General features: G+C 37.8%; 1 protein-coding gene across 1 annotated transcript; it reads left to right on the forward strand.

Annotated features, from left to right (window-relative positions):
* Nucleotides 1-4,653: 4,653 nt before the first annotated feature.
* On the forward strand, nucleotides 4,654-17,297 carry LOC123872113 (eukaryotic translation initiation factor 3 subunit B). The gene is made up of 11 exons (XM_045916256.1): nucleotides 4,654-4,850; nucleotides 5,065-5,380; nucleotides 6,176-6,362; nucleotides 6,843-7,069; nucleotides 12,799-12,975; nucleotides 13,218-13,582; nucleotides 14,065-14,279; nucleotides 14,921-15,039; nucleotides 15,583-15,736; nucleotides 16,189-16,297; nucleotides 16,896-17,297. Exons 1-11 carry the CDS (start codon nucleotides 4,724-4,726, stop codon nucleotides 16,988-16,990), a joined length of 2,091 nt encoding a protein of 696 aa, XP_045772212.1. The 5' UTR covers nucleotides 4,654-4,723; the 3' UTR covers nucleotides 16,991-17,297.
* Nucleotides 17,298-17,705: the final 408 nt, after the last annotated feature.

The following is a 17,705-nucleotide window of genomic DNA, read 5'->3' on the forward strand; positions in this document are numbered from 1 at the left end:
AATGTAGGACTCTTCACTGTAATAAAAAAACCTTTTTGAAGTTGATTAAAAAATTTACAATTTTCATAGATTCTATCAACCGCAAATATCGAACCCATAACTTGCAATTTATGGCGATGTTTTTGGTTACCTACGTTGTTCATTTCACATTGAAAATAAAAGTAGGTACACATGAAAGGGTGACAGTCAAAGGTGTCTGGGGTCTGGCTTTTCCTACGTACCTACGTACCTACCTCACTTTTCGGAGTTTGTGGGTTTTTATCATCGATTTTGGAGCTTTTATAGTAGCCATGCGTAGTTAGCTTGCTTTAACGGTAAAGGAAAACATCGTGAGGAAGCCTGCATGCTTGAGAGTTCAAATTAATTAAAGTAACACACACACACACACATTCTTATGTACCTACTGTTTAACTTACTCACATAAATTGAAAATTGAATAAGAGAAAATCTGTAATTGGCGATGTTGTGAGCTTTAAATGTTTATTAGAATAAGTTCGCTGTAGATTTTCATGTAATAAAAAATAAATAAAATAATATTCTCAAAGGTGTGTAAAGTCTGTCAATCCGCACTAGGCCAGATGTTAGACTATGGCCAAAATCCTGCTCATTCTAAAAGGAGACCCGTACTCAGTAGTGAGCCATTACGAAAAATGTATTAAATACTTTTAAGAATTTTCCTCTCGCTTGATATTTCCTGTAATTACGTTATTATGATGACAAATTAACTGTTTTAGCGATTACCTGTGGGATGACATCATGTTCCCAGGGACAAAGTAATGTGTGGTGTGAGGCAATCTATAAACTGAGCTAGGCACCTACCTACTGAGGCATTCTCAACCACTGCAACTGGGAACTACGGACGAAAATGACTATTTTTCCATTTATTTTACAAAGGTGATATAGACCAATGACTATTTCCTACACAAGTGTAAATTAACAATTTATAACACCCCCGAAAAGTGAAGGTTACAGTAATAACTAGGAAAGATAACTTTCAAACGGCTAAACCGATTTTTTGGATTATAGCTAAAAACACTCTCGGTCAAGCCACCTTTCAAACAAAAAAAAAACTAAATTAAAATCGGTTCATTAGTTTAGGAGCTACGATGCTACAGACAGATATACAGATACACACGTCAAACTTATAACACCCCTCTTTTTAGGTCGGGGGTTAAAAAAGAAGACTAATTAAACGTGTATTTTATATTAGAGTTATATTATAGTATGTTTATTTCAGATTTGTACCTACCATTTAAAATTGCATCACCTCACCTCTTGACCCTCTGCTATCTGTCGATAAGCTTCTTAGCAACTTTATTATTTTTGTTAAAAAGACTATAATTTGTACCTATAAAATACAACGTTCCTATCGATCGATTACGGATAGTAAATAATTGATTGATTAATGTCAGCCCTTACCCTCTTTTTATTCTAATATCATTGGCCCTTACAGACTATCTACTTAATGAGCTATGATGATGATGTTTATGTGGTTTACAAAAATATATTAAAACTTTTATGAATGTTCCTCTCGCTTGAATTTTTACCTATCTGTAATCTGTCGATAAGCTATGTTACAGCACCCTTGTTATTTTTAAGAAGATTTTGCAACGGGTCTAGTTTTTATCTAATTTTTATCTACATAGAACAGCCTGTATAGTGAATAAGTCCGGTAACGAGCTGGCTAGCATCGCCTCGGTGCCGAGCGCCACAAATACCTACCTAATGTTCGTGCGCTGTGCAACCGAGTAGGTACCCTTCCTTTGCATAATATAATATTATCTTATACCGACATAATATGATATTGAGTGTACTGAGTAGTCTCACCCGTATAATATGATATTATTACAGTTAATTTTTAGAGGAATGTGCAGCGCCCAGACAAGTCGCCAAGACTTCAGGGCGCTAAGAATTCAATGTAAATAGTTTTAGAATATTGTAAATACAATAAAATAAATAAATAAATAAAACTAACTACGTAATTTTTTGCACGGATAAGTACTTTTATGCGGAAAGATCTGGTAACTCACCGCTTTTTTATCCTTAGAAAACTCCTACTATTATATATGATTAATGGGAAGAGGTCCCGATTCTCGACCCTCGGTGATGAAGAGTACGACGCAGACAACTAGTTTTAAAGACTACCCTTAGATTACCCTTTATCCAGGGAAATCAGAAAACCCTGTAGGTTCCCATGGCATTTTTAAAACCTAAATCCACGCAAAGTTGCTGGCATACTTACCCTAGTTTTTAATTTGAATTCTTTTTTGAGAACGGCTAAAATTAATAAAAAAAAATTTATTCGAAATATTCTATCGATACGTAAGTTACTTGGCAGCAAATATAACATTTGTCAAAAAATCGTAATTACTATGGTCTTATTTGACAAATAATAATATTTCTAAGTAACTTATCTAGCAAACTTACGTACGATTATATTATGTAGATTGTAGATAGATTGATTAATTACACCGTTAGCCGTTAGTCTGAAGTTGCGGTAGTCGAAACTATAATATTTAATTACCAGCAAGAAAATGACGCAAACCGTTGAGTTCAATCCATTTTCTGCGCGATTGTCTTTAAAGAACCTACGGATAAATGAAATAATGTGGCTATTTGTATGGCTGTATGGCGCCAATTTTAAATGTTGTTATTTAAGTACTTTTTAGGTCGTTTTTAACAGCACAATTTTAATACAGTTTTAATATCACCAAGGAGATGTAAACAGCTTTATCTAAGTAATTAACAGGTACCTCTTGTAATGTAGAGCGTATGCTAGGTAGGTACATTATACATACCTAGTTTAGTAAACTTAAAAAAGTTTAGTTGAACAATGAGCTTATGGCGCCCCACTTTCTACAATCTCGAAGAAAGCCAACGAGGTCATAATATTAGCACGTTGTTTGTATATCGACAACCATCAACGTCGACCTTCTGTCTTATTAGTGGGAGGTCCCGGGTACGATTCCCGGCAGGAATTTGGAATTTTATAATTTCTAAGCCTGGCCGCAAACGTTCGGTTTCTGAATTAGGTTTACGGATCAGGAATTCAGATTCGGAATTCCATGAGACTAGCGCAAACGTCCGGGTTTTTATTTGGAATTTTAAACGACTAGTAAGTACATATAGAGACGCCTGTGAAAGCACACACACGTAATCATGGAAGACGAAGATGAAATCTCTGGTTTGATCTGGTCTCCCACCAGATCAAACCAGATATTTCAGGCTACCGAAAAACCCGTGCCACTAAGAGATTTAGCGTACCGGTACGATATCGTTAGAGATATGCTTGCCCAGGATAAAACTCCGGATTTTCCGAACTATAGGAGGACGTCTGGAAACTAAAATATGGTTATTTGGCTGTTAGTTATCATCAGCTCTTTACCAGTGAAAACAAAAGATTTAATTACAGGATTTTTAGATAACATCAATCGGTCGAATCGTGGACAAATTGCAACAGCAGCTAATTAAATACTACCTACATAATAGTTTAATATTGATACGTTACGTTTTGAATTTTTGTACCTACGTGCTTGTATGTCTGTCATATTCGAGGTTATACCTATGCTGATATGACAAATTGCATATTCACATGTTCGCATATTACCAGTTACAAGGCAATAACCCATCAACAGTACGCGGCCTGCGCGCGGCCTCAATTTTCATGTTCAGTGACCCGCAAACACTCATATAGGTAGGCCACCAATCTATTGTGGATTGGATTTATTCTCATAATCACCGGTTATTGGGTAGGTGCGAATTTGGCAAACCTACGAAAATAAAAATAAAATTCAAAAAATAAGTTGAAAACTAAAACGCAGCCGGGTAATTATTATCAATCCATCACCAGCCCACTACTGAGCACGAGCCTTCTCTCAGTATGAGAAGGGTTTTAGGCAATAGACCGCCACGCAGGCGGCATCAGGCCCAGTGTGGATTGGTAGACTTCACACACTTTAGATAACATTTGGAGCACTCTCAGACATCCAAATTTCCTCACGAAAAGCAATTGATATTTATTGCAAAACAAAGTTAGTATGGTCTCCGACCTCCCGACTAGAAGGCCTAAGTCTTACCTTAATTCTATTACCGCTTCTCGCAAAACAACTGCTATTATTTTATTTTTTAACAGTCGACTTTAGATTGCAAGTTGTAACATTGGTGAATTTACCAATACAGAATAATTTTTTACCTCTCTTTACAGCTACTTTTGAAAATTAAATCAAATACTATAATATTTTATTTAATTCTTCCTCTCAATGATAGTTATATTTTCGGCGCACAACATTTATTACAATAATTCTAAATTTGAAATTACCGCTAAAATTTTTGAGCATAGACAATTTTATTTTACTGATTAATTAAAAAGCTCTGGCTTCGAGTCTTTTGTTATTGAGCTTACAAAATTCTTTGACAGATTGAACTAAAATAAAACATAAAACAAAGCTGAGAACTTAGTGAAATAGAGATGCTCGGCTTCTCATCTAAATTCTGTAGTAATTATGAACGCAAAAAATAAAGTACCTATTATTTTTATCAAGCTATGCACAATTTAAAATTTTATTACTGTCAAAATATCCGAACGAGAAGTGAAAGTTGCTTGAAAAGTTATAAAATGTCTATGACTTTTAAGTACTTGACGAAGGCTTGACGTCGCTGTTCTAGTCTATGGATTTAGTTCACTAATGGCGTGTCTTCCGGTACCACACTATATAACGTCAAAATGGCTAAGAAAAAAGGCGATGAGAAAGTGAATCAAACACCCCAAAGTGATAATGAGGAGCAGAATTTTGACGAGGAGCCAAATTTCGATGATCCGGAAGGATTTGTGGACGATATCCCCGACGAGGGTGGGTTTCCAAAGTGTTGAGGTTGCCCCGGCCATATGCGTCACCTATGAATTATTAAGCGTTTTTGTCGTGTTTTTGTGTTTTTACAGCATTATTAACTAAAAGTGCTGTGTATCAAACAATTTGAAATCTTTAATTTGTGTGATATATGTTGGTGACAGGTAAAAATTGCTTGCGTAAAGTTCCTAACCTCAATTTGACGTTGCACTTGCAGAATTGTTGGCGGACGTTTTAGAATCGAAGCCAAAAGAATCTGACGGCTACGAGAATGTGGTCGTCGTGGATGGGTGCCCGCAGGTCGGACCTGAGCGTCTCGAAAAACTCCAGAGTGTCATAACCAAGATCTTCAGCAAGTTTGGGAAGATAGTCAACGAGTATTATCCCACCACGGAAACTGGTGTGACAACGGGATACATATTCTTGGAGTACAATAATCCACAGAATGCCGCGGAGGCAGTCGCCGCCACTAATAACTGTAAATTAGATAAGCAGCACACATTTTTAGTGAATCTTTTTACTGATTTTAAGAAGTAAGTATGTTTCATATATTTTCTAAAGAGGTTGAGTTCTTTTGCCAGGTTTTTTTAGAGTATAATTTGAGTTCTGAATTTCCAACAACTATTAGTATAACTTTCGAGTACCCATGCACTAGGCAGCCGGGCTGTAGCAGTCAATCCGAATCCTATCTATGCAATAGCATATGAATTGCATAGATTAGATTGTCTGCCTAGTATCTAGGAACTAGGAATATACTTGAGGACTTGATACTTGAATAGGAGGACTTGATATTTCAAAAATCTGGATTATGTAGTTCTACTGGTAAAAAAAAAATTATTTGTGCATAGCTCATTCATAAAATTGTGAACTAGATTTAGAAACTTTAATTATTTTCTGGGATCAAAATAAGTTGACTTGATTTTCTAGTTTTGATTGCCACATGATCAAGATTACCATTCTATCTGTAAAACCAGTTTTAAAACTAGATGATTTATTAGATTTGAAGGATATTATGATGATGGTTAAAGCCAATTGAGTTGTAGCTTATCACACATCCACTGTTTATAACAATTTCTGTTTAAATAGAACCAGGCTATAGTATCTATCTATCTATTATAAAGTCACATCCTGCAATGGCCATCCCGTTTTCTCCTTCATCTTCCAATGCTGTGAGCATTGGAATCTAGCAGTCTCGTCTCTAGATACCAGGTTGTATGTACAAATTAAAACTAGTGTTTTATCTATTAGTGTGACAAGAATCCACAACCAGTTCTTACCAGACTTTCACTTAATTTTGCTTATTTACTAATAATATGTACAATTTTCAGATATTCAGATATCCCTAAAGAATGGGAGCCACCAGCGCCTCAGCCATTCAAGGTTCAGTCAGACCTGCAATGGTATCTGATGGACCCGGATGCATATGACCAGTTCCTTGTTGGTATTGGAACTGGAGTGGCACTCCAAGTGTGGCAGAATGCCCTGCCTGAACCCATTGTTCTACAGGAGAGACCAGTATGTATTAAGCACATGGTTTTTATAGAGTTCAGCAGTTTTTTCTCTAGTTAGGTTTGAGGTTGTCTTGAGAGATGTCTTGGTGAGAACTCTTGTTGCCTGAGCCATGTCAGGCAGTGTATCTGAGATTAATCTAGCAAAATATTGATAAGATCTTGAGAGAATGAGATTGCTTCCATTGCATGCTCTCAGAATGAGAAAGATTTTGACCTTAATTACCACACTGGCAAAGTGCGGATTGGCAGACCTTTAAAATCATGGTGAACTCTCAGGTATGCTGGTTTCTTCACAATGTCTCCCTTTTTTTTTTTCTCGTCTGGCAATGTCTTCCTTCATTATTAAAACAAGTGATAAATTTCTTAAAATGCACACAAGTCTGAAAAGTTAGAAGTGCATACTGCATGCCTGGGATCAAAGCCTGGACCGCCAAATAGTGGGCTGGTGTCTAAAACACTATCTTCATTTGTACTATTTTTACAGAACTGGACTGAGACATATGCAGTCTGGTCTCCCCTGGGCACATACCTGGCCACGTTCCACTGGCGAGGAGTAGCGCTGTGGGCCGGTCCCAAGTTCAGTCAGTTCCAAAAGTTCTTCCACCCTGAGGCAAGGTTCATATCCTTCTCACCGTGTGAGAACTATATTGTGACCTTTTCACCTAGTGGGGACAGAGGGGATGATAAGAAACTCATCATTTGGGATATTAGGTAAGTTCCTCTATGAATGAATGAATGATTTATTATAGTTTACTAAATAATGCCCGCGACTTTGTCCACGTGGATTTAGGTTTTTCCATTGTAACCTTGATTTTTCTGGGTAAAAAATATCCTATATATATTTGTCGGCGGTACCGACTTTTAGCTGTCAATACTTTGCTCACTGAGCATTACGTCATCTCCCCACTGTCGTCGTTGGACTATAAAATCAGACACGCTGTGCGTAGCGAGGCATTATTCGTCCGGTTGTTGCCGAGGACACTTCTCAGTAGGAATAGTCTGTCGTACTGTAGGTTTTAGAGTAGTGGTTACCTAAAGTGGTACTGTTGGTTAAACGAGTTGTTATTGTGGTGGTTAGGTTAGATGGTTGGTTTGGGACCGGTGTAAGGGGTGGAGGAGCCGGTCTAGGTAGGTTAGGTTAGGTTTACCTAGTTACGCTGGTAGTTGTGACATGCAGTAAACGGAAGTATTGTTCTTAACACGTCTGAAGATCGCCTAGTAATCGAAGCAGATCCTAAGGATCTTCGCCTGCCTTCATCAATTCTTAAACAATCCTCGGTTCGATCCGACATCAGAAGCGGGATGAACCGTGGAGCCTCTTCAGCTCCACCTAACCACATCGAAGAAAATAGCTGGCTTGTTGCAAGGTCGAGCCAAAACTCTTGGAGATACGTGAATCAATTACCAAAGCTTGGAATATCTGGAAACGAGTGGTTAATGGTGACAAAGACAAGGACATCTGATTCAAGTCCAGGAGGTGAAAGCTACAGGTAATCTGCACTTTTTCAAAATCTTAATATTGCCGCTTTGTGTGTGTGACGTAAGTTGAGGACAGGGGCCTCCTTACTTCTGTGTTTTGTAAGTTGAGGACAGGGGCCTCCTTACTTCTGTGTTTTGTGACGTTTGTGTGTGTGACGTAAGTTGAGGACAGGGGCCTCCTTACTTCTGTGTTTTGTGACGTTTGTGTGTGTGACGTAAGTTGAGGACAGGGGCCTCCTTACTTCTGTGTTTTGTAAGTTGAGGACAGGGGCCTCCTTACTTCTGTGTTTTGTAAGTTGAGGACAGGGGCCTCCTTACTTTTGTGTTTTGTGTCGTAAGTTGAGGACAGGGGCCTCCTTACTTTTGTGTTTTGTGACGTAAGTTGAGGACAGGGGCCTCCTTACTTTTGTGTTTTGTGACGTAAGTTGAGGACAGGGGCCTCCTTACTTTCACTATTAGTCGTGTCCAACGAGGATGAGGGCTTCCGTGCGTAATCTGTTTCGTACAACGGTACTGTGTTCTTTTTTTTCTCTTTGGCAGGTCGAGGGCGACCTGTGGTCAGAATGGCCATGTCGGCGCTGATCAACGAAGGCGAGCACGAACAATATCGGACAATCCATGAATCATGGACGGTAGGGACGGTCCGGTCGCCAGCATTATAAAACAGTGCGTTGCAAAGCCACGCGCACTATTGTCGAGGCGCTCGTTCCGACAACACCTCTTGATTGTGACACGGTTCACGCCTGATTGATGGAAAAGGTCAAAATCTGAGTAAGTTTTATTGTAAGTTCGCGCCAGGCGTAGAAGTACGGAGTTTTGGGCGTAGTTTGTATTGGATTTCGGTACGCAAAGTAGCTGAGGTTTACGAGGCCTAAAGGAGCGAGCGTTGAGTGAGAAAGCTGACAGCAGGCTAGGACAGTCAATTTGTCCAGTCAAAATAGCTTGTAGCAACATCATGTCACTTTGGTTTCTTCTAAGTTCCAGTGAGTCAATTTTGTAATGCGAACAGGCTTCTTTATAACTGCTAAATTTTTGAATTCTTTAAACGCCAGGTACTTAAGAAATTGTTTTTGTATTGATTCTAATCTTTGAGTAGGTATAATGTAATACGGTGACCAAATGTTGCACCCATATTCGAGAATACTACGAGCATATGCAAAATACAGGGTTTTTATACATTCAATATTACTGAAAGTACGTGTAACGCGTTTAATGAAACCTAGTTGTTTGTAAGCTCTATCCGCTACGACTTCGACATGCTCATTCATCGATAGTTTAGCGTCAATTTTAATACCCAGGTCTCGGACGGTTTTGACTTTAGCTATGTTTACATCGTTTATATGATAGTCGAAGGATATAGAGCTAGTTTTACGAGAAAGAGTTATGTGGTGACATTTTTTAACGTTAACGATAATTCTATTCCTGACATAATAATCACTCAGGGCGTTTAAGTCTTCTTGTAGCCGATAACAATCCTCAAGGGAACGTATTTTAAGGAAAATTTTCTTATCGTCAGCAAACATTAAATATTGTCCATGGCTAAAACAGCTACCAATATCATATAGATAGGCATTATATAGGAGGGGACCTAGGATAGACCCCTGATGGAATGGTTATAAAGTTGCTTCTAGCGCTGCCTGTTACTACAGCCTGCATACGGGTTTTTATATATGAAGTTAGCCATCGGAGTAAGTTGCCATTTATTCCTAGAATGCTTAGCTTGTGAAGCAGAATCACGTGATCCACACGGTCGAAAGCTTTTTCGAAATCCGTATAGATCACATCCACCTGGTGTCTCTCATCCATACTCCGCAAGACATAGTCCGTGAAGACCGCTAAGTTGGTGACAGTGGAACGGTTTTTCATAAATCCATGCTGCTCGTAGGGGATAGATCTCGAAATGATTGGAGATATGTAAGAGTAAATAACTGACTCGAACAACTTGCTCATTACGTTGAGGGTAGAGATAGGTCGGTAATTCTCTATTTGAGTTTTAGATCCGCTTCTGTGGATGGGGACTATCAGCGCTTCTTTCCAGATGTCTGGGAAACTACCGTAGACGTTTATGGAGTGGTTAAAGATGATCGTGAGAGGTTTCGCCAGATTTGAAGCACACTTGCTCAGGAAAATAGGTGGAATACCATCACTACCGGCTCCCTTGTTAGTTTTCAGAGTTTTGAGAAGCTTGAGTACATTATTCTCGTCAATGGTGATTTTGCAGATTGACTCACAGTGCAGTTAGAGTCACTCATCGCGTCGTAAGAGTTTGCTGGTTTGGCAAAGACACTCTCAAAGTATTTACTGAAACCGTTACAATCACACTATATCACTTGATAGTCCAAGAATATCGTTAGTACGCCCACGAAGGCTCAGTTAATCTAAAGGTTGCTATCCTGACGTATCCGCTTAGTTATTATCCAGGTTTACTAGTGGTTAGATCATGCTTCAATCTTAATAATCATTAGAAGCGGCGAAATCAGAAGTGGATTACCCACATTAGATTATTTTTACGATTATTTGGTTACGTGTGTCGTGACGCTGCACATTAAGTCAGGGCAACTCTCTGATAATGTGTTATGGTTTAGATTATGTGTAATAGTGCGTATTGTATGTACGTGGCTAGGGCTACTCTCTGGCAGTGCTGTGGCACGCATTGTTACACATACTGGCGGGACATATCGTGTGCTTGGATGGGGTTATCCTTCGATAGCACTGGATGTGTTTGAGCTAAATGGAACCAATAATCGGATTTTCTGGTACCTACCCACATTAAACCCATGTGCGAATACCTTGTTTCTTTTTGTCTTCAACTGCGGTGTACAGTATTGGTTAGGGATTGTTTGCGCTTGATCCGTACTAGCTCCCGAGGACGGTCGCGCGTCAGAATGGCCGTGACGCGACGATGTTAAACGAGTTTTACTGTCATAGACACCGCACAGTTACAGTTAACCACATATCCTTAACAACAACAAAAAAAAAAATTGTTTTTAAGTTCAGTTACATGCCAAGTCTCGTGAATAGTTCTTTTGTTTTCTGGTTCTCTTTTTGTGATAATCGTTATGACGTTATAAACCAGTTTTGGAATCAAGTAATCCGTTTGGTAAAGAATCATTGATGACTCTAGTGCAGAGTTAAAATAAATTGGGACAATGAGTTTCCCCATGAAATCGAATAGCTTGCATTCGGAAACCGGGCACTTACTGGCGATTCCTTGATTGGGATACGCGGTGGTGTGGCGATTGCATACTTTTATGGATAGTGTTCAAGGCGCCGTAGCGCACGATACTATGGCTTTTAGTATTGTAATTCGCAAAGAGTGGAGAAGGTGAGCTATTGCGACATTTGAAGTAAAGAGAAGTCAATAATGTGATCTATTTAGATGTGAGTATCAATGCAATGATTCTTTAAGGAGATCTTTTCTCGTGAAGATGAAATTAACGACTCAGATAGACGCCACCGAGTTTCTTGCTGGTTCTTCTCGCTAGGTTGTGGCATTCCGAACCAGTGGTAAATTAGTTTTGAATAATGTTTGGATCATGATTGATTAAGAGTTGCAATAGCAATTGCGCTCTAATCATATGAACTGTAGTTTAGAATCGTTTCAACTAAATTTCCCGTCGCGACATGTCAGTAGATAGGTTCTTGTAATAGGTTTTGGTTCTTCTCGCAGTGTTAGCCTATTTTTTAGACAGATGATCAGTTGAAAGTGATTTCTTAACCTAGGTTGGTTGTGTCAACTTCCTAAGTGTTGAGATGTGATGAATTAGTCAAGCCAAAGAGCCCTAGAAAAAGCCGTGATGGTCAGAATCATAACCAATAGCATTGTACGTTAATTATTGTAATGTTTCTGGTTTACGGAGGTTTACTGACTGAGGGGACGCTGATGTCCGGTCCACTAGTGTTGAGTGGTTGAGGGGACATTGATGTCCAGGTTTAGAATGAGAAAGATGTTCATTGACAGTTAACTGCTAGTCAGGATAGACGAGCGGTATAGTGATTTTGTGGTTATGGTTTTGTCCTCACATGCTTTGTGACATTTAGCGTACGAGGACGTACGCAGGTCAGAATGGCCGTGTCGGCGGTACCGACTTTTAGCTGTCAATACTTTGCTCACTGAGCATTACGTCATCTCCCCACTGTCGTCGTTGGACTATAAAATCAGACACGCTGTGCGTAGCGAGGCATTATTCGTCCGGTTGTTGCCGAGGACACTTCTCAGTAGGAATAGTCTGTCGTACTGTAGGTTTTAGAGTAGTGGTTACCTAAAGTGGTACTGTTGGTTAAACGAGTTGTTATTGTGGTGGTTAGGTTAGATGGTTGGTTTGGGACCGGTGTAAGGGGTGGAGGAGCCGGTCTAGGTAGGTTAGGTTAGGTTTACCTAGTTACGCTGGTAGTTGTGACATGCAGTAAACGGAAGTATTGTTCTTAACACGTCTGAAGATCGCCTAGTAATCGAAGCAGATCCTAAGGATCTTCGCCTGCCTTCATCAATTCTTAAACAATCCTCGGTTCGATCCGACATATTACACTCCAGGTCTAACTAAATCCATGTGAAAAATCACGTCGATCTGGTGAAGGTGACTAACAGACAAACTTTTGCATTATAATAATAGTAGGATTTTCATACTGGTATAGTAACTATTTGAAATGTTAATTTATTGTAATTCATACAGTGATAATCTTAATTATTTATATTCAGAAACTAATTAAGTTATTATATGTTCTTATGCTAGTCAATTAAAACAAAGGATTCTTTCACTAGTTAATTAGTATTAAAATGTCTTTTTAAAATCACATTACACTAATATTATTGCTAGGGACATAGAATTTTTACAGAAAAAATAGAACAAAAGCCTGACATTTCTGAATATTTAACTCAAAGTTGGAGATTTTTGAGTTATGCCATTGTTCCTGCAAATGCACAGTAAATATTACTTTCTTCCTTTATATTTCTCTAACAGGACAGGTCAAGAAAAGCGTAGCTTCCCACCTCCAGACGAGTATGTAACTTGGCCGATTTTCCGTTGGAGCAAAGACGACAGATTCTTTGCCAGACTCGGCCAAGATATGCTCTCTGTATATGAGACACCCAGCTTTGGCCTTTTAGATAAGAAGTCCATTAAAATACCTGGTATTAGGTAAGTTACACATTAATTTTTTATAAGCAATGGAGTAAATACTTATATGTACCAAAAATGGTTTATCATATTATTATTTTATCACTTTGAGACCCTGTAGAAAAATTACGATTTAATCTATTTTAAAATATATTGAAATTGTTAGGTTAGAATTAAAATGTATGTTTGTAACGTAATATCTACTTCTTATTTTGTTTGTTACAATAATATCATTGCTTATGGTTTTGTTTTTTATTCCACAGAGATTTCTGCTGGTCACCTTCTGACAACATTCTAGCATACTGGGTAGCAGAAGACAAAGATGTACCAGCAAGAGTGACATTGTTAGAACTCCCCAACCGCACAGAAATACGCTCTAAAAATCTCTTCTCTGTAGCCGATTGCAAAATTCACTGGCAAAAGAGCGGAGACTACCTTTGTGTGAAAGTAGATCGCTACTCAAAAGTGAAAAAAGATAAAAATGAAATCAAATACTCTGGAATGTACTACAACTTTGAGATATTCCATATGAGGGAAAAGGAGATTCCAGTGGATTCCGTAGAAATCAAGGAACCAATCCAGGCGTTTGCGTGGGAACCTATAGGATCGAAATTCGCCATAATCCATGGTGTGCTTATTGATTGATAGTTATTGATACTATATAATTCATCTGTGTGGATTTAGATTTCTACAATTCCAGTGGGAACTCTTTGATTTTCTGGAAATAAAAGCAGCCTACATACTTCTCTGCGATGCAAGCTGTTGATGTAGTTATAGTTCATCCATGTGGAATTCCGTTATATGTAATCCTTCGGGCACTTTTGAAGATACATAATGAGGGAATTATCGTGGAAAATCAATGAGTTCCTATGAGATTCTTAAAAATCTATATCCACACAGACAAAGTCACAGGCGTCATCTAGTTTACTTTATATACCCTCAAATACACATAAAATAATAAATAACACCACCAAAATTAAGTTTAGCTCATTATAGATTTGGATTTTTCATGTTAATATTTAATTAAGAATATGAAAAATCCAAATAAAATAATCCATTCAATATTCAACCATGGATTGGTCATGATGATGATATAACTGGTTATTACAGGTGATACAGCGAATATTTGTATAAGTTTCTACCAAGTGAATACTGGTCAAGCTCCGACTTTGCTGAAGAAGTTTGAAAGAACACCATTCAACCATCTTTTCTGGTCACCCATGGGACAGTTTATAGTGCTCGCTAACCTTGGACTAACCGGTGGTGCTTTGGAGTTCTTGGACACTAATGATTTCACTATTATGAATGTGTCTGATCATTATCAGGTTAGTAAAAATTGAAAATAATAATTATTCAATTAATTTACTCAATATAATAATTTAATTTTATAGAATGTATATGAATTAATTTATTGTTAATTTTATATTATGTATGGAATGATTTATTGTCACATTCAGTTCTAAAAAAACCACATTCCATTAATGCTTCTTTCCAGCAAACGTTCCATAAAATTATAATAGATGTCTCTGAATGCATAGAAAAAAATTGTCTGTGCCCTTTAGATTGTTTTTTTTTTAGATCATAATATCAAGCAGTGATATAATATGATAAGTAACTGTTAGTCTATGGACATATTCCTACATCAGCCTTAGCCAGTTTTTCGTTTTTGTTTTTATTTCTTTCTGCTTTACATCGAACTGCCCAAACTTTGGACTAAACTTTGGATTCCGATTACCCTTGCAAATGAAGATTAGACACCTGGACGAAGAAATAAGAACGATAACGAAAAACTGGGGAACATGAATGACTTGCGTAGGAGTTGGGAGATTTGCTTTTGTCTTGATCTTAAACATGTTCAGTTATGACGTTGCACAGTCAACAACAATGCTAGGTTTCCACCCGCCAGTTCAAGGGCGCATCTCGTATGATGCTTTTAGATTCAAAATCACTTTTTCCATGTCTTCAGATGTCGGGCATAGAGTGGGATCCGACTGGTCGCTACGTAGTTACCGGAGTTTCGTCTCTGAAATGCAAGATGGACTGCGGGTACTACCTCTGGTCGTTCCAGGGCAAGATTCTAAGAAGGTGAGCATATTTCGAGATACAATTTTTTGGTATAGACTATAGAGTAGAAATATTAAAAAATAATTGTAAGGAAAAATTAAGTAACGTCAAATCTATAATATATGTATAACTAACTGTAGCCCGCGACTTCTTCCGCGTGGATTTCAAAATCAAGGTTTTCAAAATCGTAAAACTTCACATAGGTATGAGTGACAGAGACAACGCCCTAAGAAGTCAAAATCCCTTTCTAAAGGTTGATGCACAATATTTTCTGCTGGCTACTTTAATATTTATTTTCTGGTATGAAATTCTCTAAACAATATGTATTTTTTTATTTTTACCATCCAAATTTACTAAAAAAAATTATACCTGACAATCGTTGCTTCCAGCTTAAATCACGTGGGTTTATATGCTGCAATCCTATCCTGAACCATACCTTCATAATTATACTGAATTTACATATTTCGAAATACCAATACATAATTTAAATATTATTACTTAAAGCGGTGCTATTAGGGCCTCAGAAGTCAGAAGCACTATCATTAACAACAAGTAATTCCACAGAGTAATGAAGGAGGGCTTCGCTCAGTTCCTATGGAGACCTCGTCCGCCCACACTGCTTTCTGAGAAGCAACAGAAGGAGATCAAGAAGAACCTCAAGAAGTACTACTCGCAGTTCGAATCCAAGGATCGCATGCGCAGCAACAAGGCTAGCAAGGTAATGTGTTACAACTCTTATGTCAAACCCCTTGTTAAATATATCAGAATGTTAAAAACATGTCATAATGGTTTTGTACTTACTTTGTGGATATGGTTAGGCTTGGCTTCGACCTATAGCGAATTTTTTATTAATTTAACATAGTTTGCAGATTATATTAATTTTATTGATGAAAATTTTAACATGCTTTCAATATCTTGTTATTTGAATAAATATAATTTTAACATACCTAGTTTTAAAATTTATGTTCAAATTGTTGTAATTTGTGCATTTAATACTGTGCTAATTTCATTGATATAGTTTTAACATTGTGTTAATTGTATTGATATTATTTTAACACTAGCTGATGCCCGCGACTTCGTTCACGTGGATGTAGGTTTAGTGTGATAATAACATAATTTTAATATGCTAATTGGTATAATGTTAACATAGTTTTAATATGGTATTCACAGGAGCTGGTGGCGAAGCGCACGGAGCAGATGAAGAAGCACGTGGAGTATCGCGAGATGAAGGCGCTAGAGTGGGCCGAGCAGAAGCCTCGCCGTCTTGAGCTGAGGAATTGTAAGTACACATTATTTTCCAAAAATCTAAAGAAAACTAAAATTATTACTTTTACATCTTAGAATAGAATAGAAGATATTTTTATTCAAGTAAACTTTTACAAGTGCTTTTGAATCGTCGTTTGAAAATAATTTACTCCTACTTTAAGTATTTCATCATCATCATGTTCAACCAATCGCCGGCTCACTACAAAGAACGGTTCTCCTCTTCTGAGAGGAAAGCGATATTATTGCCGATTATATTATATTTGCGATGACATGGTCATGGCCATGGTTTATCTCACCAGAGTGAGAAGGGTTTTGGCCATACCACGCTGGCCAAGACGTGCGGTGCATAATGTTCTCAAAGATGTGTGAAGCCAGACTGCACACACCTTTGAGAACATTATGGAGAACTCTCACGCAGGCAGGTTTCCTCGCGATTTTTTTTCTTCACCGTTAAAGAAAGTCATATTTAATTACTTAAAACACACGTTACTCCGAAAAGTTATAGGTGCGTGCCCGGGATCGAACCCCCGACCTCCGATCAGGAGGCGGACGTCCGAACCACTAGGCTATCACAGCTTCAAGTATTTAATGCTTAATTATTTTTGTTACAGATGTAGACACGGACGGTCTCGATACCGACGGGTCGGGTTCAGTGGAAGAAGTTGTAGAATTCTTTATCAAAGAGGAACAAACGGTCATCGAGTAGTCGCCATACCTCCCCACGTCTAGAGGTCGGACCCGAACTCCGACCTCCGCGAAAACCGGTTTATACTGGTTCCAACCGCTTCAAACCGGTTCAACTGTAAAAAACACCAACGTAAAGAATTTTATCAACTTTTTGAATAAACAGACCGCATATAAAAAGTCCTTTTTGTATCAATACTCCCCAATATTATAGTCACAAAAATAAAAAAAACTTTTTTCCAATATGTGCAGTGCATTTCGGCTTATAAATTATTATTCGATAGGTAATGTTTATAGAAATCATATTAAATTGATACGTTTCAAATGGACAATGGCCTTTTAATACCTGTATTTATAGCTTTTTGATATTTTATTATACTTTTTTTATATATTACAAAATAGTATTGTGTATGTTATTTTTTTTTATTTAAGTTATGTACAAAATAAAATGGACTGGATGAAAGTGGGGTTTTTGGAAGTATGTATAACCTAAAAATAACATAACAGTGATAGATGATAACTTGGTTAAAATTATGGTAAAGATTACTACAGAAAATCTAACCCATTGATTGATTGAGAGCAATTTTAAAAAAAATCTTAAAATCGGTCCAGCAAAATGTAAGTTATGGGCCGAACTTAGAAATCGAGACAAATTAGCTATGCCATATGCATGGAAACGGCTTATAGGGCTGAGGGCTCTGTTACATAATCCCATACAACGCACAACAGACGGAAAC

This window comes from Maniola jurtina, chromosome 14 (genome assembly GCF_905333055.1).
Source record: "Maniola jurtina chromosome 14, ilManJurt1.1, whole genome shotgun sequence".
NCBI classification, from domain to species: Eukaryota; Metazoa; Arthropoda; class Insecta; order Lepidoptera; family Nymphalidae; genus Maniola; species Maniola jurtina.

What these genes read in the sequence shown, in the direction of transcription:
- LOC123872113 (XM_045916256.1), top strand. Translation starts at nt 4,724, where the DNA reads ATGGCTAAGAAAAAAGGCGATGAGAAAGTGAATCAAACACCCCAAAGT. An exon ending in CAGGGCAAGATTCTAAGAAG is followed by an intron (nt 15,040 to 15,582) that starts GTGAGCATATTT and finishes GTAATTCCACAG; the next exon opens with AGTAATGAAGGAGGGCTTCG. An exon ending in GCAGCAACAAGGCTAGCAAG is followed by an intron (nt 15,737 to 16,188) that starts GTAATGTGTTAC and finishes TGGTATTCACAG; the next exon opens with GAGCTGGTGGCGAAGCGCAC.